Genomic DNA, 25,000 nt, shown 5'->3' with positions numbered 1-25,000 from the left:
TTTTTTTTTTTATTTTTTTTTTATAATTCCAATAAACTAGGAAAAAAAAAAAAAAAATGTCATTAACTACAACATCAATAATAGTTACAGAATGTTCACCAACATCAAGATCAATCTTAACATTAAAATCACCAACAATTCAATCAGAAATTAAAAATGAAGAGTTGGAAATGTATAATAATATTAATAATAATAATAATAATAATAATAATAATAATGAAAATGATGATAAAAATTCAATTTTATTTTCAAAAATTTTATCAAATTTTAAAATTAGAAGTAAAATATTTAAAGGTGTTAAAAGATTTGGAAGTAAAGTTATAAGTAGAAAATATAAAGATATAATATCATTAGAATGGATGATAAATCATAAACATTGGGGATTAATTAAAGATAAGATTCAACAAGGTCATAATTTGATAATATCATCAGTTTGTAGAAAAATCATATTTTCAATACCAGATTTCAATATTTTTAAAATGTGTTTTGAAAGATATATTGAATATTTTCCAAGATTATATCCAACATTAATTGATCATGCTGCATATTATGGTAATTATGAAATGGTGGTTTATTTACATAACAAAGGTTACACTGCATCACCCTATGCTATCGATAATGCATCACGTTGGGGTAATTTACAAATGGTGAAATTCTTAAAAGAGAATAGAAATGATGGTTGCACTGATAGTGCAATGGAAAATGCTGTTGCATTCAATGATTTAGAATTGGTTAAATATATTCATCAACAATTGAATGAACCATGTACTTTATTTGCAATTGATCATGCTTCTTCAAATGGTAGTTTAGAAATTTTACAATATCTTCATAAAAATTTAGGTAATAATGGTAATATACTGGGTGGCAGTGGATTTAATAATAATAATAATAATATCAATAATAATAGTGGTAATAATAATAATAATAATAGTGGTAACAATAGTGGTAGTAATAATAATAGTAATAATAATAGTAATGGATCATCACCAATTATAAATTCATCAACACCACCATCAACACCAAAAAGGTCAAAAGCATTAGATTTAGCAGCACAATATGGTCATTTAGATTGTTTAAAATATTTAATTCAAAATAATATTATACCACCAACCAATACAACACCATTAATTAATATACCCTATAGTCCAAGAGGTGGTAGATCATCAAGTACTGTTGTATTGGCACCAGATTCACATATTGAATCACCATTGTATAGTGCTACAAAAAGAGCAATTGAAGGTGGTCATATTGAGATTGTAAAATATTTGTATACATTATATCAACCAAATAATATTGAAGTTTTCACATTGTCAATTAGTAAAGGTCAATTGGAAATTTTAGAATTTTATATGTCTCATGCTGGTAATATTGATTTCGAAGGTTTCTTTAGAGTAAACTTTAATGAGGATTTCATTGCATCTGCTCTATTATATAAGAATTTAGAATTGATTAAAGTTTGTCGTAATAGATTGGGAATTGAAATCACTGCTAAAGCATTCGATATTGCTGTTAGATTCGTTGATAGACCTGATCTATTGGCTTATCTACTTCAAGAGAAACCAATACCAGATGGTGGTTTCAACCCAAATTTACTCTCAGATTGTTGTATATATAATAATTTAGCAGCAATTAAAGCTTTGGTTATATTTGGTGGTGAACCTTTTTATCTACAACCTCAATCCTATTGTAGTGGTATGGAAATTTCATCTGCAAGTGGTTTCTTTGAAATCGTTCAATATTTAAATGAATTGGACCAAACGTTATCCATCGGTAATGCAATTGATAAGGCAGCTATAAATGGTCATTTATCAATTGTTAAATATTTAACAGAGAATAGAACATCTGCACATTGTACAACCGATGCTGTTGATAAAGCAGTTTATAATGGTCATGAAGAGGTGGTACGTTATCTATTGAATCATCGTACTGAAGGAGCTACAAGTAGGGCCGTTAGCAATGCAGCTTATTTGGGTGATTTAGAGATGGTCAAGTTTTTACATAATTCTGGCCAACCTTGTAGTAAAGCGGCCATTAACAATGCTGCTTCCAATGGTAATTTAGATGTCATTCAGTTCCTTCAAAAGAATAGGACTGAAGGGTGTACTGAACAAGCTTTAATCAATGCTATCTCTGGTACTTGTTTTGATACTGTTAAATATATTATCGAACAATATTGTCCAAGAGATGTACAAATCACAGAAGCAACAATGATTGCAATTGGTGAAGCTGGTGATCTTACAACTTTAAAATATTTTAAAGATGTTGTATCAAGAACTGTATCTGTTAATTTAGATTTTTCTCATATTTTAAAACCTGCTTTCAATTATGGTTATTTAGATATTATAAAATATTGTTTACAACCAAGTGGTTCAACTACACCACGTACTCCAAATTCATCATCTCCACCACCAATTTATCATACTTTATCAATTAATAATAATAATAATAACAATAATAACAATATCAATAGTATTTCTTCACCATCAATGAGTAATAAGGTTTCACCAATAATGATACCTTCAAATTCACTATCAACTTCATCAATTTCTTTATCTTCATCTTCATCATCTTCTTCATCTTCTTCATCTCCTTCTTCTTCCTCTTCACCAATCCAATCATCATCAATACCAACAGTAAATTTACCAATTTTACCAATAAATTCAATTTCATCATCACCAACAATTAATAATAATAATAATAATAATAATAATAATAATGATTTATCACCAACAAAAAATCAACAACAAATTTCATCATCACCATCAAGTCCGATTCATTTATCAATTAATGGATTATCGTCAATGATATTTGTATCACCATTATCATTACCATTAACTAAAGAACATATTTCAATATCTTATTCAAGAGGACATAGTCATATTTTAGAACATTTAGTTGAATATCATCCAAAACCATTGGCAAAATATTTATCAACAATTGATCTTTCCCCAAGAAAAAGAATTATTAAATATGATGAACATCATCTTTTAAACTATTTGAAAAATGTAAATTCAAGAATAAATTCAAAAAGTAAACCAACAATTTCTATATTTTCTAAAATTTTACCAATAAATTTAAAAAAATTAAATAAATAAATTAAAATTATTTAATTTAAAATTTTATTTAATTTTTAATTTATAATTTTAAAAAATAATAATAAAAATAATTTTAATAATATTAAAAATTATAGTTAAACAAAGAATTAAAAGAATTAAAACAAATTAATTAAAGGATTTAAAATTTGTTTGATTAAATTTTTTTTTTTTTTTTTTTTTATTTTTTTTTTTTTTTATTTTTTTTTTTTTTTTAATATCATAATAATAATCGAAAAAGATAAAATATAATATTGATTTGATATGATATGATTGGTTTTGATAATTTGTGTGGTAAATTTTATAAATAAGTTTTGAAAAAAAAAAAAAAAAAAACAAAAAAAAAAAAAAAAAAATCAAAATTATTAAAATGTGACATTACTAAATTGTAATAGATTTATAATTTTAAAATATTTTTTATTTTTTAAATTAATTTTTTTTTTTTTTACTATAATAAATTTAAAATTATATTAATATTTTTTTTTTTCCAAATGTTGGAATTTTTACATGAATGTACGAAATTTATTTTCAGTTAACATGTTATCTATTATTTTTATTATATAAATATATTTTAACTGTTTTTTTAATATTATAAACTTTTTTTTGTACATATAAAATTTTTTATTCCTGTTAACAGGACTTGAGATTATTTCATTAGTTATTTAATAAAGCAATAGGACACTTTTTTTTTTTATTATTTTTTTTAAATTTAAATTTTTTAATTTCAATTAAAATTTTAATTCCCATTTCTATTAAAATAATAATAAAAATAATTATTTATTTTGTTTTTTTATTTTTTTAAAACACAATCTTAAATACTCTTTTTCTTTCTCTCTCAAACAATGTATAAAAACAGAATTGAAATCGTAAATATTAAATAGTTTTATTTTTTTAAATTCATGTATATTTCAAATATACATAATAAAATATTTTTTTTTATTATAAATATTACCAATACTAATAGGTTTTTTTTTTTTTTTTTTTTTTTTTTAATATTTATATAATATAGATAAAAAAACATTTAGAAGTTAATAATAGTCAAACAACAAATAATAAGGATGAAGTTTTAGAAAAAGAATTATTTAATTCAATTGATACAAATATTAATGTTGGAGAATTAAAATTATTAATTGATTCAGTTGAAGAAAGTAAATATAAGGATGAAACAAGAGAATTCATTAGAAATCATCCAAAATTCAAAGAGAATTTCATTGGATTGGATATGGCTACCTATAGACAATTAGTACTTGAGCAATGTGCTGCAATTGCAAATCGTGGATTAATTCATTTTACTGATATTAAGAATAACCTTCACAGATATATAGGCGCTTTAGAAATGTTTGCATTGTATAATAATAATATTTTAACGAAATTGAGTGTTCAATATACATTATTTGGAGGTCCAATTATATTTTTAGGTACCTCAAGACATGAGAAATATATTGAAGATGCTAATACCCTCAAGACAATGGGTTGCTTTGCAATGACAGAGATTGGTCATGGTTCAAATGTTCGTGGTATTGAAACTACTGCACATTACGATAAACAAACTAAAGAGTTTATCATTCATTCACCAACACCAACAAGTGAAAAGTTTTGGATTGGTTGCGCTTATCTTCATGCTACCTATGCTGTAGTTTTCGCAAACTTAATCATTGATGGTACAAACTATGGTATTCATGCATTTATTGTACCACTTCGTTGTCCAAAGAGTGGTGCAATCATGAAAGGTATCACCATTAAAGATTGTGGTCATAAGTTAGGTTTGAATGGTATTGATAATGGTCAAATTCGTTTCGATCAAGTTCGTATCCCAAGAGAGAACCTTTTAAACAAATATAGTGATGTTAGCGAAGATGGTGTTTACAAGAGCCAATTCAATACACCAATAAAGAATTTCGCTGCAACAATGTCACCATTCATCGTTGGTAGAATGGCAATCACTAAAGGTTGTTCAGGTGCTGCTAAAACCTCCCTCTCTATTGCTATTGAATTCTCACATATTAGAAAACAATTTGGCCCATCTTCAAATAAAGAGCTTCCATTGATTACTCTCAGTTCTCAACAACGTCGTCTTATGGCACCATTGGCAAGAACCATCTTGTTTGATCTTTACATTCAACGTTTAACCAATGAATTATGTCAAGAGAAATTACCAGCTTCAATCCATGCTCACTGCTCTGGTATCAAAGCAGTTTACAGTTGGTTCTGTGTTGCAGCACTCCAAACTTGTCGTGAAGCTTGTGGTGGCCAGGGTTACCGTTCAGCAAATCGTATAGCTGAATTTAAAAATGATTGTGATATCATTTGCACATATGAAGGTGATAACACTGTTCTCATGCAACAATTGGCCAAGTATTTATTAGGTGTAAAACAAAAACAAACAAATACCACTACCAATCGTATCTATTTAGATGGTGAAGATGCCAAATCGTTATTTTTCAATTTTTCGAATATAAATCAATTATTTGAAACTAGAGAAGAGATGCGTTTGGCCGAATTAAAACAAATCATTGACAACTCTAAAGAATCTGCTTATTTCGCTTTTAACAATGCAATTCCATGGGCTGTCAAATTAGGTTTTGCTCACATGACTAAAATCGTTTTCCAAAACTCTATCAATACATTAAAACTTAAAAACGTTAAACCATTAACTCATTTAATTATGTTGGATGCTCTCGTCTCCATTGAAGAAGATTTAGGTTGGTTCGTTTCAAATCATTTAATCTCACCAAATGTTGCTCAATCAATCCCATTCTTAATTCAAGATCTTTGTTTTGAAGTTACTAAAGTTTCAAAACAAATTATCGCTTCATTTGATATTCCTGAAAATTGTAAACCATCATCAAAGGATTTAATTTCTGATCTTTTTTAAAAAAATGACCAATAATAATTACAATAATAATAATAATAATAAAAATAATAATAATAAAATTAAATAAAAATTAAATAAATTAAAATTATTTAATTTTAATTTTTATTTAATTTATAATTTATAATTTTAAAATAATAATAATAATAATAATAATTCTATTAATATTAATAAAATTATTATTTATATTTTTAATTAAAAAAAAAAATGAAATAATATAATTATAATTAATTAAATGAAGGATAATTTTTTTTTTTTTTTTTTTTTTTAATGATAAAAATAATTGAAAAAGATAAAGATATAATATAAATTTGTATATGCTATGATTGGGTTTTTTTCGTTTTCATTTTAATCCTATAAATAGACATTAAACCAATACCACATTTTATTAGTTTAATTAATTTAATTGTGTGGTAATTAATATAAAAAAAAGGTAAAAAAATATTTAACTATATATATCAGATTTAACACACCCCATTTTTTTTTTTTTTTTTTAATATCATTACTTTTTTAGTTTTCTTTTTTTTTTTTTAAAACAAAACAACTTACTTGTGTATGGAATAAAATCATTAAATATATCTCTATAATTCTTATAAAAGGGTCAAAGTTTTTATAAATTTTATTTTATGTTTTTTTTTTAAAAATTAATAATGTTTTAATACCTTTTTTTTTTGTTTATTATTTTGTCCAATCGTGTTGTCGAAATTTTAGAATAATCTATAATTGGTTCATATGATTTTTTTTTTTTTAAAATAAAATTGTTTAAATAATTCTTTTCCTAAATTTTTTTTTTTCATATTTAAATGAAGATTATTTTTTAAATTAATCATTTAATTAAAAAACTAAAAAAAACAATAAACTTAATATAAAAAAAAAAAAAAAAACAAATAAAAATAATTAAAAATGTCAATTTTAAGTAAGTTTCATATTTTTTTTTTTTCTTATTTTTATATAAATAAAACTATATTAATTAATATTTTAATATAAAACGATAGAATCAATCACTAAAATCGGTTCAATTAAAAATAACTCAAAGAATGAAATTGCCTCAAGTTCATTACAAAGTGTTAATTATGGTGGCGAAAAAGCACAATTCAATGTTTTAGGAAGTTTGTTAGGTAGTTTAGTTGGTGTTGCTAGTGGTGTTTTAGTTGGAGGAATTGAAGGTGGTGTTAAGGGTTTAATTTTAGGTGGAGAATTAATTGGAACTTTATCATTATTTTAAAAGAAAAAAAAAAAAATCAAAATTATTAACATATGACATTACTAAATTGAAATAAATATTAGTATTCATAATTTGAAAATAATATTTTTTTTTTTTTTTACAAAAAATAATTTTTTTTTTTTTTTCTTTTTTTTTTTTTTGCCTTTTATTTGAAATTTCATTTCATGATTTAATATAATCGTTTTTGGCTTAAAAAAAAAAAAAAAAAAAATGAAAATAATGGTTGCCAATTGCATTGGAAATTTCAAATTTATTTTTATGGCATCATTTATTTAGATATTTCATAACGCGATGAGACACTTTTTTTGTTTTTTTTAAATTTTAAATTTTAAATTTTCATTTTTTTTTTATTTTTTTAAATTTTAATGAAATAATTTTAAAAATTTCACCTTTTTTTTTTTATTTAATTTTTTTTTTTTTTTTTTTTATTTTATTTTTATTTTTCTACACAATCCTAATTTCTCTCTTTCTATCTCTCTCAAACAATGTATAAAAATAGAATTGAAATTGTAAATATTAAATAATCAGTTTTATTTTTTCAGTTTATTAATATTAATACATACATATTTTATAATAAAATATTTAAATATATATATTTTTTTTTTTTTTATTTTTATTAACAATATTTAAGTAGTTACTAATACCAAAATTTTTTTTTTTTTTTTTTTTTTTTTTTTTTTTTTTTATACATATATATAATATAGATTAAAAAACATTTAGATGTTAATAGTCAAACAACAAATAATAAAAATGAAGTATTAGAAAAAGAATTATTTAATTCAATTGATGCAAATATAAATGTTGGAGAATTAAAATTATTAATTGATTCAGTTGAAGCAAGTAAATATAAGGATGCAGCAAGAGAATTCATTAGAAATCATCCAAAATTCAAAGAGAATTTCATTGGATTGGATATGGCTACCTATAGACAATTAGTACTTGAACAATGTGTTGCTGTTGCAAATAGTGGATTAATTCATTTGACTGATATTAAGAATAACCTTCACAGATATGCTGGTGTTGTAGAAATGTTTTCATTGTATAATAACAATGTTTGTACCAAATTGGGTGTTCATTATACATTATTTGGAGGTACAATCATGTTTTTAGGTACCTCAAGACATGAGAAATATATTGAAGATGCTAATACCCTCAAGACAATGGGTTGCTTTGCAATGACAGAGATTGGTCATGGTTCAAATGTTCGTGGTATTGAAACTACTGCACATTACGATAAACAAACTAAAGAGTTTATCATTCATTCACCAACACCAACAAGTGAAAAGTTTTGGATTGGTGGTTCTTATCTTCATGCTACCTACACTACTGTTTTCGCAAACTTAATCATTGATGGTACAAATTATGGTGTTCATGCATTGGTTGTACCACTTCGTTGTCCAAAGAGTGGTGCAATCATGAAAGGTATCACCATTAAAGATTGTGGTCATAAGTTAGGTTTGAATGGTATTGATAATGGTCAAATTCGTTTCGATCAAGTTCGTATCCCAAGAGAGAACCTTTTAAACAAATATAGTGATGTTAGCGAAGACGGTGTTTACAAGAGTCAATTCAATACACCAATAAAGAATTTCGCTGCAACAATGGCACCATTCATTGTTGGTAGAATGGCAATCACTAAAGGTTGTTCAGGTGCTGCCAAAACCTCCCTCTCTATTGCTATTGAATTCTCACATATTAGAAAACAGTTTGGTCCATCTGCAAATAATGAGCTTCCATTGATTACTCTCAGTTCACAACAACGTCGTCTTATGGCACCATTGGCAAGAACCATCTTGTTTGATCTTTACATTCAACGTTTAACCAATGAATTATGTCAAGAGAAATTACCAGCTTCAATCCATGCCCATTGCTCAGGTATCAAAGCAGTTTACAGTTGGTTCTGTGTTGCAGCACTCCAAACTTGTCGTGAAGCTTGTGGTGGTCAAGGTTACCGTTCAGCAAATCGTATAGCTGAATTTAAAAATGATTGTGATATCGTTTGTACATATGAAGGTGATAATACTGTTCTCATGCAACAATTGGCCAAGTATTTATTAGGTGTAAAACAAAAACAAACAAATACCACTACCAATCGTATCTATTTAGATGGTGAAGATGCCAAATCGTTATTATTCAATTTTTCAAATATTAATCAATTATTTGAAACTAGAGAAGAGATTCGTTTGGCCGAATTAAAACAAATCATTAGCAACTCTAAAGAACCTGCTTATTTCGCTTTTAACAATGCAATTCCATGGGCTGTCAAATTAGGTTTTGCTCACATGACTAAAATCGTTTTCCAAAACTCTATCAATACATTAAAACTTAAAAACGTTAAACCATTAGCTCATTTAATTATGTTGGACGCTCTTGTCTCCATTGAAGAAGATTTAGGTTGGTTCGTTTCAAATCACTTAATCTCACCAAATGTTGCTCAATCAATCCCATTCTTAATTCAAGATCTTTGTTTTGAAGTTACCAAAGTTTCAAAACAAATCATTGCTTCATTTGATATTCCTGAAAATTGTAAACCATCGTCAAAAGATTTAATTTCTGATCTTTTTTAAAAAAAAAAAACCAATAATAATAATAATAATAATTGGCTTTTTTTTCCAATTTAATAATAAATATCTTGTATTTCTCCTTTAATTTAAAATTTTTTATTTTATTTATTTTTTTATTTAATCATTTTATTATTAATTATTATTATTATTAATTAATAAAATAAAAAGTTTAAAAATGATTTACAATTTTAATATAATTTTATTTTTTTAAGAAAAGAAATTAATTTTATCTTCAATAGTTTCACCTTTTTTAATTAATTCAATTGTATTATTTGTGGTATTAAAAGAGAAAATTGGTGGAGCTAATCTTAAATTATAATGAGAATAACTTGAAAGCATATAAGCACCACTATCATGTGCCATAATGAAATCATCTTTTTTAATTGGTGGTAATAATCTTTCTTTTACTAAAACATCAGCGGCAAAACAACAAGGACCAGCGATATCTGTGATTTTTTCATTTCCAGTTTTATATTCACCATTTGAATCGAAAATGGTTACTCTAATTCTCCACAATGGGAATTGATAAACGGTTCTAATGTACATATTTGCACCGGCATGACAAATTGCGATTTCACGATCACCACTTGATTTTGTATATTCAACTGTTGAAACTACGACACCACATTTTGCCCAATAGGAACGACCAAATTCGGTAATCAATAAAAATTCACCATTGAATAATTCTGGTAATAATTGTTTCATGTGATTGGCATATTGAGTGAAAGTTGGTGAAGTCTCTTCTGATTCAAAGTTTACTGATAAACCACCACCCATATTAAAGAATGTAATTTGAGATTTTGTATCATCACGTGCATTAATCTCTTTCACTAAATTCATAACTTTAACTGCAGATTCTGATATATTTGAAATTTCAAAACCTTGTGATCCAACATGAATATGAACTCCCTTTAAAAATTTGTTACGTACATAGGCATCGATGATCTTATCTTTATGTTCAATACCAATACCAAATTTAGATGTTGGTACACCTGTACTAAGATCAGTTAATTTACCTGCTCCAACTTGTGGATTCACTCTAATACCCAACGAAAGACTTTCATATTTTTCCTTTGAAAATTTTGAAACAATTGATTCTATAGTTTCTAATTCTTCAAAATTATCAATATTAATTACAACACCTAAATTTAATGCATATTCTAATTCTTTTTTTGTTTTAATTGGTGAATCAAATATAATTTTCTTTTTCATTAAAAAAAAAAATTAGGATTTATTTTTTTATTTTTTTATTTTTTTTTTATTTTAAAAGAATTAAAAATTTTTGGAATACTTACAGATGGTTCAAAACCAGCTATTTCTGCAATTCTTAATTCACCAAATGAAGCAACTTCAGCACCAAGACCAGCTTTAATTGCTTCTTTCATTAAGCTCATAACTGGATTACATTTAACTGCCATAGTTTGTAATCCTTTTAAGTTGTCGCAGGCTTCTTTGGCAAGTGCTCTGAATTCGTCAAGATTATAAAGCATTACATAGTCATGTTCTTTAAATATACCATCTTCAATAGCTTTTTTAATTGCTGATTTCTTCCAGTCACGGCAATCGACTGATCCTGAATATGGGTCTAATGTCATTTTATTTATTTATTTATTATGTATTTATACAAAAAAAAAAAATGTTATGTTTTATTATTTTGGTTAAAATGGAATTGAAAAAAAAAAAAAAAAAAAAGAAAAAAAAAAAGGAAAAAAAAATCGAATTAAATTTTATTTTTTTTTTTTATTTTTTTATAATTTTTAAGTGGTTGGGAAATTAAAAAATAACAAAAATGACCAGGATTTCCAATTGGTATAAAAATCAATTCCATTCAAAAAAAAAAGTTAATGGTTTAATGAATAAAATTTTTTTTTTTTTTTTTTCTTTTTTTCAATTAAAATTTTTTATAACATGTAAAAAGTGGCCAAAAATAAAATGAAATGAAATAAAATAAAATAAAAATAATTTACATTTTTTTTTTTTTTTTTTTTTTTTTTTTTTTTTTTTTTTATCCAAAAAATAAATAAATAATTAAAAATAATAATAACACCAACATTAATCATATGATTAATTTTATTATTAAAACTTTCTCAGTAATCGAGTTAGCCAATTCAAAAATCAAAAAAAAAAAAATCAAAATTAAAAATCAAAAAAAAAAAAAAAAAAAAAATGCAAATTTTATTTTAAAGCACTAAAAAAAAATGATCAAAAAATTGATCTTTTTTTCAATTTTTATTTTTTTTATAAAAATAAATTTAATATGGTGTGGAATCATTTCGTCAAGCTCAATTGAATCTTGTACTCTCGATGGTACTGAATTAGCTGACCAAGATAAAACAAATTTAAAATGTGATAAAAAATTAGTAGTTTCACTTTACATAGATTCACAAAAAGTAAAAAAAAATAAATAAAAAAATAAATAAATAAAAAAATATAAAATATAAAATAAATAATATGTATTAATTTTTTTTTTTTTTTAATATTTATTTATTTATTTATTTATTTATTTATTTATTTATTTATTTATTTATTTATTTTTAGGAAAATTCAGAAACATTTAATTTTCAAGTTAGTGAAATTAAAGATGAAAATGGTAAATTAAAAACATTAGTTATACCAATTTCAGTAAAATTTAAAAAATCAGAAACATTTATAAATTATCCATTAGTTTATGTACAAAATGTAGCTTATCAACCAAAAGAAACTGTTATTTATAAAACTGATTATGTTTTAACTAGTGGTTGTAAAGATAAACCAACTGATCATACATGTCCAGGTGCAATAGATGCCAATGGTAAATTAATTAGAGACAGTCAAGGATTTTGTTGTAGTTGTTCTTTTTCAGATTATGTTGGTGCCGATCAAAATTCAAGAGCAAATTTAGGTTGTTCATTATTAGGGTCCAAATCATCATCAGCACATTGTTTATCATTTAGTTCGGTGAAATATGATGTTTATAATGTTGCAAAAACTCAAGTTGAATATACAATAACAGCGACATTAACCTATAGTTATAATCAAAATCCAATCACTCAAGATATTATACTATCAAATTCAGCTCCAATGGGTATGGATACATTTAGTCAAGCAATTGTTAGAATTATTGGTGATTTTCAATCATCGACTCAAATCAATCAATTCACTGATAAGAAAGTGGTATTTCCCTACAATCAACCAAATTCTATAAACACTTGTATGGTGTTGGATCAGAATTTCTTTGATTTATCAGGTTTAACTTGTAATAAAATCGGTGTTTCCTATAGTGCTTTTCAAAATCAACCCAATAGTTGTGCCGCTTTATTTGGTTCTTGTCTTCAAAATCAAATTGCAGATTATTATAATGCCGATGTTGCATTGATTTCCAGTGGTAAGAAGGGAAATTATATAGCCTCTCAATTGGGTACAAAGGTTCAGATTGCAGGTAATCAAGATTCAAGATCTTTGAAAATTAGATTTGATGAATCCCATAGAACAATGTTAACCATTACATTGAAAGCCGATTCACTTCAATATATTGTTAATATTTCACCTGGTAAAATTATAAATTACCAAATCGATAGATTTGAATCAATGTCAAAAAATGGTGTACTAAGAGTAAACGTCCAAAATACTGGTACAATCAATGCAGACTATACAATGACAATCATTAATTGTACTGGTGATATTAATCCTATCAATAATCAACAAGTAACCATTAAATCAAAGGAAATTTATAGTTTTGTATTTCAAGTTTATACTACTTCAAAATTAGATTCATCATATCATTGTTTTGGTGATTTATATAATGAAGTGGCTCAAGTTATCGATAGTATAAGAATTAATTTTAATACTTCTGATACTGAAATTGATAATGGTGCTCAATCTGGTGATAACTCTTTAGATGGTGATTCTTTAAATATTGGTTCTGAATTTACTTGTGATGATGTTTGTCCAAATTTGTATGTAATTAAAAATAATAATAATAATAATAATAACAATAATAATAATAATAATAATAATAATAATAATAATAATAATAATAATAATAATAATAATAATAATAATAATAATAATAATAAAAAAAACTAAAAACTAATTATCTAACCTTTACTTATTTTTATAATTATAGATTAAATGTTGTTTGTTATTATACACAACTAAAAATTTGTGCAACTAAATTTACATTATTATTGACAGCTCTTATAGTTATAGTAATAGTGATTGTCTTATGTTTTAAATTTCCAATCATTAGAAATATTCTAAAGTTAATATTTTGTTGTGGTTGCTTTTGTTTTAAAAAAGAAATTAAAAATAAAAAGAATAAAAATAAAAATAAAATCAAAGATAGTTCCTCAATAAAAATGAAAGATTTAACCCATTATAATCCAAATAATCCAAATAATAATCCAAATAATAATCCAAATAATAATAATAATAATAATAATTTTAGAAATAGAAATAATAATAATTTTAGAAATGAAGTAATGAGACTAGTTAAAACCAATACTATAGTATATTATAATGGTAATGGATATTCGCACCCAGGTTTACTAAAATTGGAACCAGGTGGCTTTGTATTTATATTGAATGGAAATACTTCAAATATTAAACATTTATCATTGGAACAAATTTATAGGTTCATTTCAAAGTCTCCAAAAAATGGTTTCATTTTAAAAAACTAAATAAATTATTAAAATTAAAAATTAATTTTTAACTTTTTGTTTTTTTATTTTAAAAAAAATTAAAAAAATTGGATTTTATTATTAGTAGTTTGTAAATCCAATTTCTAAATTAATTAACCATATATATATATATATATATTGTTTAAATTAAAATTGGGAATTGTTTTCATCTTCAATATTATCGATTAATAATTTCTCGAACTTTCTTTATAATTTGAAAATAAAAGTAATACAAAATGATCAACAAATTTAATAAATTTAGATTTGTAATAATTTTCCTTATCAAATATTTTTTTTTTTTTTTTTTTGTTTTGTTTCTTTTTTTTATTAGGATGGCTATTATTTTTAACATTAAAATCTTGACCTGGCTGTTAAATTTAGATAAAATTGATTGGGATTAAAGATTTAAATTTTTTATTTAATGGAACAATATTTAAAATGCCCAGCCAAAAATTCCTTTTTTTTTTGAGGATAAAACAAAATAAGATACATTAGGATATTCAAACACGTTTCAAATTTCCAATATGCAAGCTGTTGGATGAAGAAATTGATTGAAAAAAAAAAAAAAAAAAAAAAAAAATTAAAAAATAATAATAATATTCCGGCCACCCTGTTTTATTTTTTAGTAAACCACCACATTAGTGAACATATGTCTCCAACAAATACCATCACTTTAATTAAATTATCTTAAAATTTAAAAATTCCCAAAAAAAAAAAAAAAAAAAAAAAAAAAAAAAAAAAAAATTATAATAAAATAAAAATCTATTAAATGTTTTCTTAATTTAATATTTTATTTCTTTGTTCTTTATTTAATAATTCTTAATAATTTAAAATATAAATAAAATGAATTTTTTAGACATTAATTTGGGAAAAGGAGTTTAAATTTTTTTTTTTTTTTTGATGAGTGAATGAATTGATGTGACAAACCGCATGTGTGATGAACTTTGTTCTATTGGTGCTTGAATTGAATGTATGTTTGATTCTTCTTTAATATATTATATTTTCAATATAATAAATATAAATATTAATATAATTAATATAATTGATATAATTAGCAGTTATTTTCAAAAAAAAAAACAATTTGAAGCTCAAAAAAGAAACTTTTTTTTAATTTTATTTTTTTTTTTTTTCCAATTTTTTTTTTAATTTTTTTTAATTTTTTTAAATTTTTTCTTTTTTTTTTTTTTTTTTCAATTTTTAAAAAAAAAAAAAAAATTTCCAAAGGGCAATAAATAGTAACACACCACCACATTCAAATATATACAATTAATATATATATATTTAACACTCGCAAACACCATCACATCATTTCGTATTTGCATCTTTTACATACTTTTAAAAAATAAAGAAAACAGTAGTAATAATTTAATTATATATACTCTTTTTTTCTTTATTTTTTATTTTTTTTTCTAAAACTCCCTCACTCATCATATATAATTTTTGTACATACACTTTGTGTTTAAATCTTTTTTTTTTTTTTTTTTTTTAATTATTACAATCACTTAAATAATTAGAAAAAAAAAATTAACAAAAAAAAAAAAAAAAAAAAGTAAATAAAAAAAAAAAAAAAAAAAAAAATAATAAAAAAAATCTTATAATTGTTTGTAATTAACTTAGTCTGTAGTAATAGTACATTGCTCATTCTAAAATTCTCTCAATTTCTTTTTTTTTTTAGAAAATAACTATCAATAATAAAAAAAAAAATTATAATATATAATATTTTTTTTTCACAATTCAAAATAATCATTTAAAAATAAAAAAAATAAAAAAAAATAAAAAAAATAAAAAAATAACGAATTAAAATGTCAACTAAACCTAGTGAAATTGATTTAAAAAAATCATCAGAAGTTAATAACGATAGTATTAATAACGATAATAATAATAATAGTATTAATAATAATGATAATAATAATAATGGTAATAATAAAGAGGAAACATCAGAATATACTGATCCAAATAATATTTTTAATAAATTTAATAAACTTTCATCAGATAAATCATTTTATAAAACGTGGACACTTCAAGTTGGAAGTAACAATAATAATGAACAAACAGACAGTAATACAATTAGCAATCTTAGTTTTGTGATTGCAACTCAAATTAAAAATTTAATTTCAAATTTAACTAAAAAATCTTATAAATCAAATTCTTCAGAATTATCGCAAGTATGTAAAATTTTTTTGAAAGAAAAAAAAAAAAGTTAAATTTCAATTATTAATCATTATTTTATTTTTTTTTAAATTAGATAATTAATCAATATGGTAGTCAAGCTGAAATTTATATTTTTAGATGTTTAGTAGATAGTATTGATTTTAAGAATACAAATACACCAATTACAACATCACCAACTACTACATCGGCAACTTCAACAACAACTTCAACACCAACAACACCATCAACAACAGCATCATCAACAGCAGCATCATCATCATCATCAAATCAATTAAAGATTCAATTATTTAAAGATGAATTCTCAAGATTAACTAAACAACCACATTTCATCAGTGTACTTTGTAAGGCATTTGATGGTTATGAGGTTTTAAACAATGAATTCTTGGTACACTTTTCATCAACTTTAAAGTTAACGCCATCTCATGAAATTATGTTAGGTTTAGCACTCTCTCAATCATTAGATAAAGAAGTACGTGAACAAGCCGATAAATTTTTATTAAATACTTTAATTCAATTATCACAATCAAATACAAAATCATTACCTGAAAACTTATTACATCAATTATTATATAAATTTAAAATTCAAGAAACAAATCAATTACAACAACAAAATAATCAACAACAACAAAATAATCAACAACAACAACAACAACAACAACAACAACAACAACAACAACAACAACAACAACAACAACAACAACAAAACAGTCAACAACAACAAAATCAACAACATTATTCAGAAGTAATTAAATATCTTCAATCAATTTCACCACCAAATTCATTAGCATTATCACCATTAGTAGATAACGATCAAAGTAGTGGTAGTGGGGGTGGTGGAATTACCAACTCCAAAAGATTACAACAAGATAATCCATCCTATGTAAATTCAATCATCTCTAAAGTCTCTCAACAAAATGTACCCTATCAAATTATATCAAGCATTGGATATTCTAGTTGTTCATCCGCTTCTACTTTAAAAGATATTTTATTCCAATTTCAAAAATTAACAGAATCTGATATAGCTCAAATTATAGTTTCAATGGCAGAATTAACAAGTAATACTAATAATAATAATAATAATAATAATGAAAATAATGATGAAAATGAAAAAACTAAAATTCCTTATTTAACATTTAATGATTTAAATGATAAAGAAACTTCAAATACATCACCAACATCTTCTTCACCAAAACAACAATCTGAAAATGAATCATCATCAACAACAACAACAACCAATAGTAATAATAATAATAATAATAATACAACAAATATACCAGATGAATGGAATATTTCAATTTTTGTAGATGTTATCAAAGAATTATATCCAACAATTGATTGGGATATAGTTATTAGAGAAATGGATTGCCCAATCGTTAATAATATGGATCAACGTGGTTTGGCATTCATTTTAGCTGTATATAAAAAAGCAACTCAAGTTGATCAACAACAATCCAAACCATTCCCAATTGATTTTATTCTCGATAGGGTTTGGGTAAATTCATTAAGTCAAATTCAATTTTTAAAGATTGCAATTCAATCTGATTTCTTCCCATTCCAAAATTCTACAAAGAAAAGAATCGATCAATCTAGTCTCAGTAAATCAACACCACCAACTATTGCTCATTGGAATTCAATCTCTTTAATTGAAACTTTACTTCAATTATCTGATATTGATTCTGAACATTATTCAAAAGTTAAACCATTATTTGATTCTCCAATTAAAAATTGTCTTGATCTTTTAATTTTAGGTGTTTCTTCAATTGTAAGTTTTTTTAATTTAAAAAAAAAAAAAAAAAAAAAAAAAAAAAAATTTAAAAAATAACTAATATATTTTATTTTTTAAAAAAAAAAAAGACACTTAAAAAAAATAAATTACAAAATGAATTATTAACAACATTATTTCAAACTTTATTATCACAACATAATTATCAATCAATTGTTTCACAATTATGGAAAGATCATCCATTAACAGTTATTCAAATAATGGCTGATATAACTCAAAAAGATCCAAAAGAATTATCAAGACTTTTAGATGTAGCCCAAGAATTAAAGGTAAGGTTTATTGTTACAATCATTTTTTTTTTTCTGCGAAATTTTCTTAAAGGCATATTTTTTTTTTTTTTGGAATTTCGAAAATTTTCAATTTTTTTAATTTTTTTTTTTTTTGAACATCCAAAACTAATCATTTTTTTTTTTTTTTTTTTTTTTTTTTTTTTTTTTTTTTTTTTTTTTTTTTTCAAAATTTTTTTTTTTTTTATTTTTACTTTCATTTTCTTTTTTTTTTTTTTTTTTATAAAAAATCATTTTAGATTCTTAGACAAATGTTATATTGTAAAACATATCCATTTATTGTGAATTTAGCAGCTTTAGCATCACAGAGAGAATATTTATTTTTAGAACGATGGGTTCAAGAAAGAATGAAAGAAGATGATCATCAAAGTTTCATTAAAGAATGTATTTCTTTTTTGAATGATCGTGTATTAAAGAAAGGAAAAAGTGGTGAAGAAAACTCCAATACAGCAGCATCAGCATCACCAACAACAGCAACAACAGGATCAGGATCATTCCCACCTCAATCAATTCAAATTTCAAATAATGTATTATCAACACTTTGCAAAACATTAATGGCGGCTCCTGATCAAATTCCTACAGATTTATTTAATGATTTAAAGAATATTAGTGCAGCACTTCAAACAGCAGAATCTGAAACCACAGAAAGAAGATTCCCTGCAGAAGTTGAAGATGAAACAAATTCTTACTTTATTAAATTATATTCTGGTGAAATTTCTGTTGATCAAATTATTTCTGTATTAAAAGAATATAAAGTTTCAAAAAATCAAAAGTTTGTATATTTAAAATGAAAAAAAAAAAAAAAAAAAAAAAAAAAAAAAATTTTAAAAATTAATTTTACTAATATCATTTTTATTTTTTTTTTTTTTTTTAAAAAAAAAATAGGGATCAAGATATATTCAAATGTTTATTATTTAATTTATTTGATGAATATAAATTCCTTAGTGATTATCCAGATAAAGAATTGAAAATTACAGGTTTATTATTTGGATCATTGATAAAGAATCAATTGATTTCCTCACAACCATTAAGAGTTGCATTAAAATATGTATTGGAGGCAATGAGATTCCCATTGAATAGTAATATGTTTATTTTTGGTGTAAATTCATTAATCTCATTTGCAAATAGATTGGTTGAATGGCCACAATATTGGGCTCAAATTTGTTCAATAGATCATTTTAGAGATAATTATGGCGATATAATTTTATCAGTTAATAAAATCATTGAATCAAGCGATCCAATAAAAAATGGTATGGAATTTCAACAACAACAACAACCACAACAACAACAACAACAACAACAACCACAACAACAACCTCAACAACAAAAATCTGCAAATTCTCCACCTGCTACTACAATCCTATCATCTCAACAAATCCAAGATGCAGAGAATTTCACCTATGATTCAAATACTTCAAGTGGTAATGTTGGTGGTGGTGGTAATGATATTTCAGCCGATCAATATCATCAATTAACTCCACAACAACAACAACAATTATTACAACAACAACAAATGTTACAACAACAACAATTACTACAACATAAAATGGCTCAACAATTACAATTACAACAACAAATACAATTACAACAACAACATCATCAACATCAACAATTACAACAGCAACAACAACAACAACATCATCAACAACATCATCACCATCAACAACAACAACAACATCATCAACAACATCAACAACAACAACAACAACAACAACAACAACAACCAAATGGTAAAGATGATGATAAAAGAAAAAAAGATCAAGAAGATGCATTTAGTACAACCATACCAATTGGTACACTTTTAAATGCATCGAAAGAAATGATTCAACCAGATGATATTACCAAAGATAAGATTTACTTTATTATTAATAATATTTCACAAAATAATTTAGATGTTAAAGCAAAAGATCTTAAAGATATTTTGAAACCAGAATACTATGATTACTTTGCTCAATATCTTGTTGTAAAGAGAGTTTCAATTGAAGCAAATTTCCATGCACTTTATCTTGCATTTATTGACCGTCTTTGTATTCCAACGATTTCAGAGCGTGTACTTTTCCATTCTCATCAAAATGTTCATACCCTTTTAAAATCAGAAAAGATTCGTGTTGATCATAGTGAACGTTCACTCCTAAAGAATTTGGGTGGTTGGTTAGGTTTAAATACTTTGGCTCGTAATAAACCATTGTTACAAAAGGTCATTTCACCAAAGGATCTTTTAATTTATGCAGCAGAGAATGGTTTATTAATTGCAATCGTTCCATTTGTTGCAAAACTATTGGAACATTGTCAACAATCAAAAGTATTCAGACCACCAAATCCTTGGGTGATGGCAATATTACGTTTAATGGTTGAAATTTATCAATTGAAAGAATCCAAAAATAATATCAAATTCGAAGTGGAATTACTTTGTAATAATTTATCCGTTGATATTAATACTGTTAAACCAACAACCATTCTAGCCGATCGTCGTCAACAACGTGAAATTGAACAACAAGAAGAAAACATGAGAAAAGATAATAAACAATCATCAATCGATTTACTTTCAAATCTTCCACGTTATCTTGTTTACACTCCTTCCATTGGTGCCTATGCTCAATCACCAATCTTTAAGAAAGCTGTACCTTTGGCATTCGATAAGGCAGTTCGTGAAATCATCGCTCCAGTAGTTGAAAGATCAGTTGCCATCGCTGTAATTACCTCTAAAGAATTGGTTAGTAAAGATTTTGCCACCGAAGCTGATGAACAAAAAATGAAGAGAGCCTCTCATTTAATGGTTCAAAATCTTGCTGGTAGTCTTGCTTTGGTCACTTGTAAAGATCCACTTCGTGTTTCAATCATTGCTTACCTTAGAACTCTTCTTCAAAATAATAATGGTCTTCCACCTTGTGAGATACCATTAGAGCATGCAATTAGTTTGGTTTGTAATGAAAATTTAGATTTTGCTTGTTCCATCGTTGAAACCGCTGCCACTGAAAAAGCAATCATTTCCATCGATGAAGTATTGGCTAGTAGTTACAATGATCGTCTTAAACATAGAGAACAAATGGGTTCACAACCATTCTTTGATATGGGTTATCTCACCACTACAATCTATAATACTCTCCCAGAATCATTACGTCCAAAACCAGGTGGTATTCAACCAGATCAATTTCGTGTCTATGAAGATTTCACTAATCTTCCACATCATATAAATATTTCAAATGTTGGTGGTGCTGGTGAAACTGATAATTTAACTGCTTCTCCAACTAATGATATTGTTAGTGGTGCTATTAAATCAACTGGTGTTATGTCACAACAATTGGTTCAACAACAAATGCAACAACAAGTTTCTCAACAAATTTTACAACAACAACAACAGCAACAAATTCAAATGCAATTATTACAACAACAAGCTCAACAAGCTGCTCTTCAAGCTGCTCAACAACAGCATCAACAACAACAACAACAACAACAGCAAGTTCAACAACAACAACAACAAGTTCAACAACAACAACAACAACAACAACAAAATTTACCAAATTCAGATCTTTTAGAGAAATTTGGATTATTATTAAATGAAGTTGATAAAGTTGTAATTAGAGTTTTAGCTCAAACTCAAAATATTGAATTAGAACTTTTATATACAATTAGTCAACAAATTCTTACATTAGTTCGTATGTCACAAAGTCAATCAGAATTATTAGCAGGTTTTGCACAAAGATTATGTAATAGATTATGTGAACAAGAAAAGAAACCAATTTATGAAATTTATTTTGAACTTTTAGAAGTTTTACGTGATTGGGATCAAAAGGTTATTACCACCATTACATCATTCCTTTTATTTAGTACACCTGATAAGAAATTAAATCGTGTATTGGTAGCAGGTTTAATCATTCATCAATTGATTAATATAAACGAATATGATTTGGCACTCTCAAAGATGATGATAGATTCACGTTCGGCTCCACCCATTGATTTTGCAATTAGTCTATTAAGATTCTGTCTTGTTGAAAATAACTATGCAAATCTTTCAGAGTTTCCATCAACTTTTGATCTCCTTCAAAAGATTAGTAGTCGTTCACCATCGGAAATGTTGGCCAAAACTCTTGAAGAAATTAAAAACTCACCAAAAGAAGAAAAGAAACGTCGTATCTCTCGTATTCGTCAAGAGGATATGATTGTTGATCCACCAGGTCTTAGAGAGGCTGTCATTGCTCTTCTTCAAGATTGGTTACTTTTCTCATCAACCAATACCGATCAAAAGATACTCATTCAATATCTTGGTCAAGTATTACAAATTAGTTTTATGAAGAATGAACTTTACTTTATTAAATTCTTTAGATTGGGTTTAGAGTATGCATTGGAACGTTATGCTGCAAATGTTGAAATTCAATCACCACAATACCTTGAGATTGACTCTTGGTGTAGATTCGTTGTAATGATGGTCAAACATGCCGATCCAACCAAACTCAATATGTTAACCAAAGTCTTAAGTGTCCTAATTAAAATCCTCACCAAAGACTATGAAAATAATCCATCACGTTTCAATCAACGTCCTTACCTTAGAATATTTGAAAATCTTTTGGTCGATTTAACCTCACCAGATCCAATACTTGAACATGTCTCAAATCATATTCTCTTTTGTTTTGTCAATGCTTTGGCAACACTTCAACCACAAAAGTATCCAGGTTTCTGTTTTGCATGGTTAGATCTTCTCTCTCACAAATCCTTTATGCCAAAACTTTTAATTAGACAACAAAAACAATGGTTCCATGCTCTATTGGTTCAACACTTTAAATTCTTGGAACCTTTCCTTCGTGGTGGTGACTTAAGTGAACCTGTACGTGTTCTCTACAAGGGTACTTTGAAGGTCCTCCTTTTACTCCTTCATGACTTCCCAGAGTTCCTCTGTGAATATCATTTCAGTTTATGTGATGTCATTCCAAATACTTGTATTCAACTTCGTAATCTCATCTTATCCGCCTTTCCAAGAAATATGAGATTACCAGATCCTTTCACTCCAAACTTAAAGATTGATATGTTACCAGATATTAATCAACCACCAAAAATCTCTTCAAACTTTACCGCAAGTCTTAAAGGTTTAAAAATTGAAATTGATAATTACTTCAAGAATAGAGGTCCATATTCTTTCTTGTTGGATTTAAAGAATAAACATTTACTACTCACCGATAAAGAGGAAATCTTGGCTGCTGGCACCAAATACAATGTACCACTCATTAATTCACTCGTTTTATACATTGGAACATTGGCAATTCCACAAATTCAACGTAAATCTGGTGTTGCTCCAACACCATCACAAAGTGCTCCAATGGATATTTTCCATCGTTTGGCTTTGGATCTCGATAGTGAAGGTCGTTATATCTTTTTCAATGCAATCGCCAATCAACTTCGTTATCCAAATAATCATACCCATTACTTAAGTTGTGTAATTTTATTCCTCTTCTCTGAATCTGGTCAAGATATTATCAAAGAACAAATCACCAGAGTACTCTTGGAAAGATTAATTAGTAATAAACCACATCCATGGGGTCTATTAATCACTTTTATCGAATTAATTAAAAATTTAAGATATAACTTTTGGTCTCATGGTTTCACAAAAGTTGCTCCAGAAATTGCTCAATTATTTGATTCTGTTGCAAAAAGTTGTTTAAATAGAGAATCTTCAAATTTATCTCAATAGGTCAATAAAATTTAATAATAAAAAATAAATAAAAAAAATAAAAATTTTTTTTACAAATAACATTAAAAAGTGTAACAATTTTTTTTTTTTTTTCCTTTTTTTTTATTTATTTTTTTTTGATTGATTGTTTTCTTTGAAAAATAAAAATAAATAATCAAAATTTTTATTTTTTTTTTTTATTTTATTTTATTTTTTTTTTTTTTTTTAAAGGGGTTCTGTTTTGTACCGAAAATAACAAGAGAATGATCAAAAAAATTCATCATCACCACACAAATAAATAATTATCTTCTAAAAGGTAGGAAATGATTTTATTGTAATTGTCAAACCATTTTTTATAATAATAAATATGATTTTTTTTTTTTTGGAAATTTTAAAAAAAAAAAGAAAAAAAAAAAAATCACTCGTGATTAAATTAATAAACACTGGATTTATTGTAAAAAAAAAAAAAACAAAAACAAACTAATTTTAAACAGCATTTTTTTATTTTCATTTTTTATTTTACAAATTATTTAAATAAATAATAATAAATATTTATTCAATCATTTAATTTTTTTTTTTTTTTACCTCATTGTAAAATTATATTATTTTTACAATTCAATCAATCTCTTCCTATAGTTATTTTATGATAAAATAATAATTAAAAAAATAATTAAAAAAAATAAAT

At 24.9% G+C, this 25,000-nt stretch overlaps 9 protein-coding genes across 9 annotated transcripts; 7 read left to right on the top strand and 2 right to left on the bottom strand.

The window, feature by feature from the left end:
- Positions 1-56: 56 nt before the first annotated feature.
- DDB_G0294633 (ankyrin repeat-containing protein) lies at positions 57-3,095 on the top strand (the record flags this gene model as incomplete). Its single annotated transcript, XM_001732922.1, has 1 exon — positions 57-3,095. The coding sequence occupies one exon, from the start codon at positions 57-59 to the stop codon at positions 3,093-3,095; it is 3,039 nt and encodes a 1,012-aa protein (XP_001732974.1).
- Positions 3,096-3,934: 839 nt separating this feature from the next.
- DDB_G0276245 (acyl-CoA oxidase) lies at positions 3,935-5,967 on the top strand (the record flags this gene model as incomplete). The annotated part of the gene is made up of 2 exons (XM_001732921.1): positions 3,935-3,958; positions 4,102-5,967. The coding sequence occupies 2 exons, from the start codon at positions 3,935-3,937 to the stop codon at positions 5,965-5,967; spliced, it is 1,890 nt and encodes a 629-aa protein (XP_001732973.1).
- A 900-nt stretch (positions 5,968-6,867) lies between these two features.
- DDB_G0276063 (hssA/2C/7E family protein) lies at positions 6,868-7,189 on the top strand (the record flags this gene model as incomplete). Its single annotated transcript, XM_638232.1, has 2 exons — positions 6,868-6,880; positions 6,960-7,189. 2 exons carry the CDS (start codon positions 6,868-6,870, stop codon positions 7,187-7,189), a joined length of 243 nt encoding a protein of 80 aa, XP_643324.1.
- A 485-nt stretch (positions 7,190-7,674) lies between these two features.
- Positions 7,675-9,756, top strand: DDB_G0276065 (acyl-CoA oxidase; the record flags this gene model as incomplete). The annotated part of the gene is made up of 2 exons (XM_638231.1): positions 7,675-7,698; positions 7,894-9,756. The coding sequence occupies 2 exons, from the start codon at positions 7,675-7,677 to the stop codon at positions 9,754-9,756; spliced, it is 1,887 nt and encodes a 628-aa protein (XP_643323.1).
- A 204-nt stretch (positions 9,757-9,960) lies between these two features.
- On the bottom strand, positions 9,961-11,348 carry ddcB (group IV decarboxylase; the record flags this gene model as incomplete). Its single annotated transcript, XM_638230.1, has 2 exons — positions 9,961-10,956; positions 11,049-11,348. The coding sequence occupies 2 exons, from the start codon at positions 11,346-11,348 to the stop codon at positions 9,961-9,963; spliced, it is 1,296 nt and encodes a 431-aa protein (XP_643322.1).
- Positions 11,349-11,951: 603 nt separating this feature from the next.
- Positions 11,952-13,818, top strand: DDB_G0276069 (hypothetical protein; the record flags this gene model as incomplete). The annotated part of the gene is made up of 2 exons (XM_638229.1): positions 11,952-12,143; positions 12,292-13,818. 2 exons carry the CDS (start codon positions 11,952-11,954, stop codon positions 13,816-13,818), a joined length of 1,719 nt encoding a protein of 572 aa, XP_643321.1.
- Positions 13,819-14,090: 272 nt separating this feature from the next.
- DDB_G0276071 (hypothetical protein) lies at positions 14,091-14,411 on the top strand (the record flags this gene model as incomplete). The annotated part of the gene is made up of 1 exon (XM_638228.1): positions 14,091-14,411. The coding sequence occupies one exon, from the start codon at positions 14,091-14,093 to the stop codon at positions 14,409-14,411; it is 321 nt and encodes a 106-aa protein (XP_643320.1).
- A 1,802-nt stretch (positions 14,412-16,213) lies between these two features.
- On the top strand, positions 16,214-24,336 carry DG1040 (hypothetical protein; the record flags this gene model as incomplete). Its single annotated transcript, XM_638227.1, has 5 exons — positions 16,214-16,576; positions 16,657-18,345; positions 18,438-18,635; positions 18,893-19,425; positions 19,539-24,336. 5 exons carry the CDS (start codon positions 16,214-16,216, stop codon positions 24,334-24,336), a joined length of 7,581 nt encoding a protein of 2,526 aa, XP_643319.1.
- A 288-nt stretch (positions 24,337-24,624) lies between these two features.
- On the bottom strand, positions 24,625-24,812 carry DDB_G0276175 (hypothetical protein; the record flags this gene model as incomplete). The annotated part of the gene is made up of 2 exons (XM_638226.1): positions 24,625-24,758; positions 24,797-24,812. The coding sequence occupies 2 exons, from the start codon at positions 24,810-24,812 to the stop codon at positions 24,625-24,627; spliced, it is 150 nt and encodes a 49-aa protein (XP_643318.1).
- Positions 24,813-25,000: the final 188 nt, after the last annotated feature.

Source organism: Dictyostelium discoideum, assembly GCF_000004695.1.
Source record: "Dictyostelium discoideum AX4 chromosome 2 chromosome, whole genome shotgun sequence".
NCBI lineage: Eukaryota > Evosea > Eumycetozoa > Dictyosteliales > Dictyosteliaceae > Dictyostelium > Dictyostelium discoideum.
This window is presented reverse-complemented; position numbering and strand designations above follow the sequence as displayed.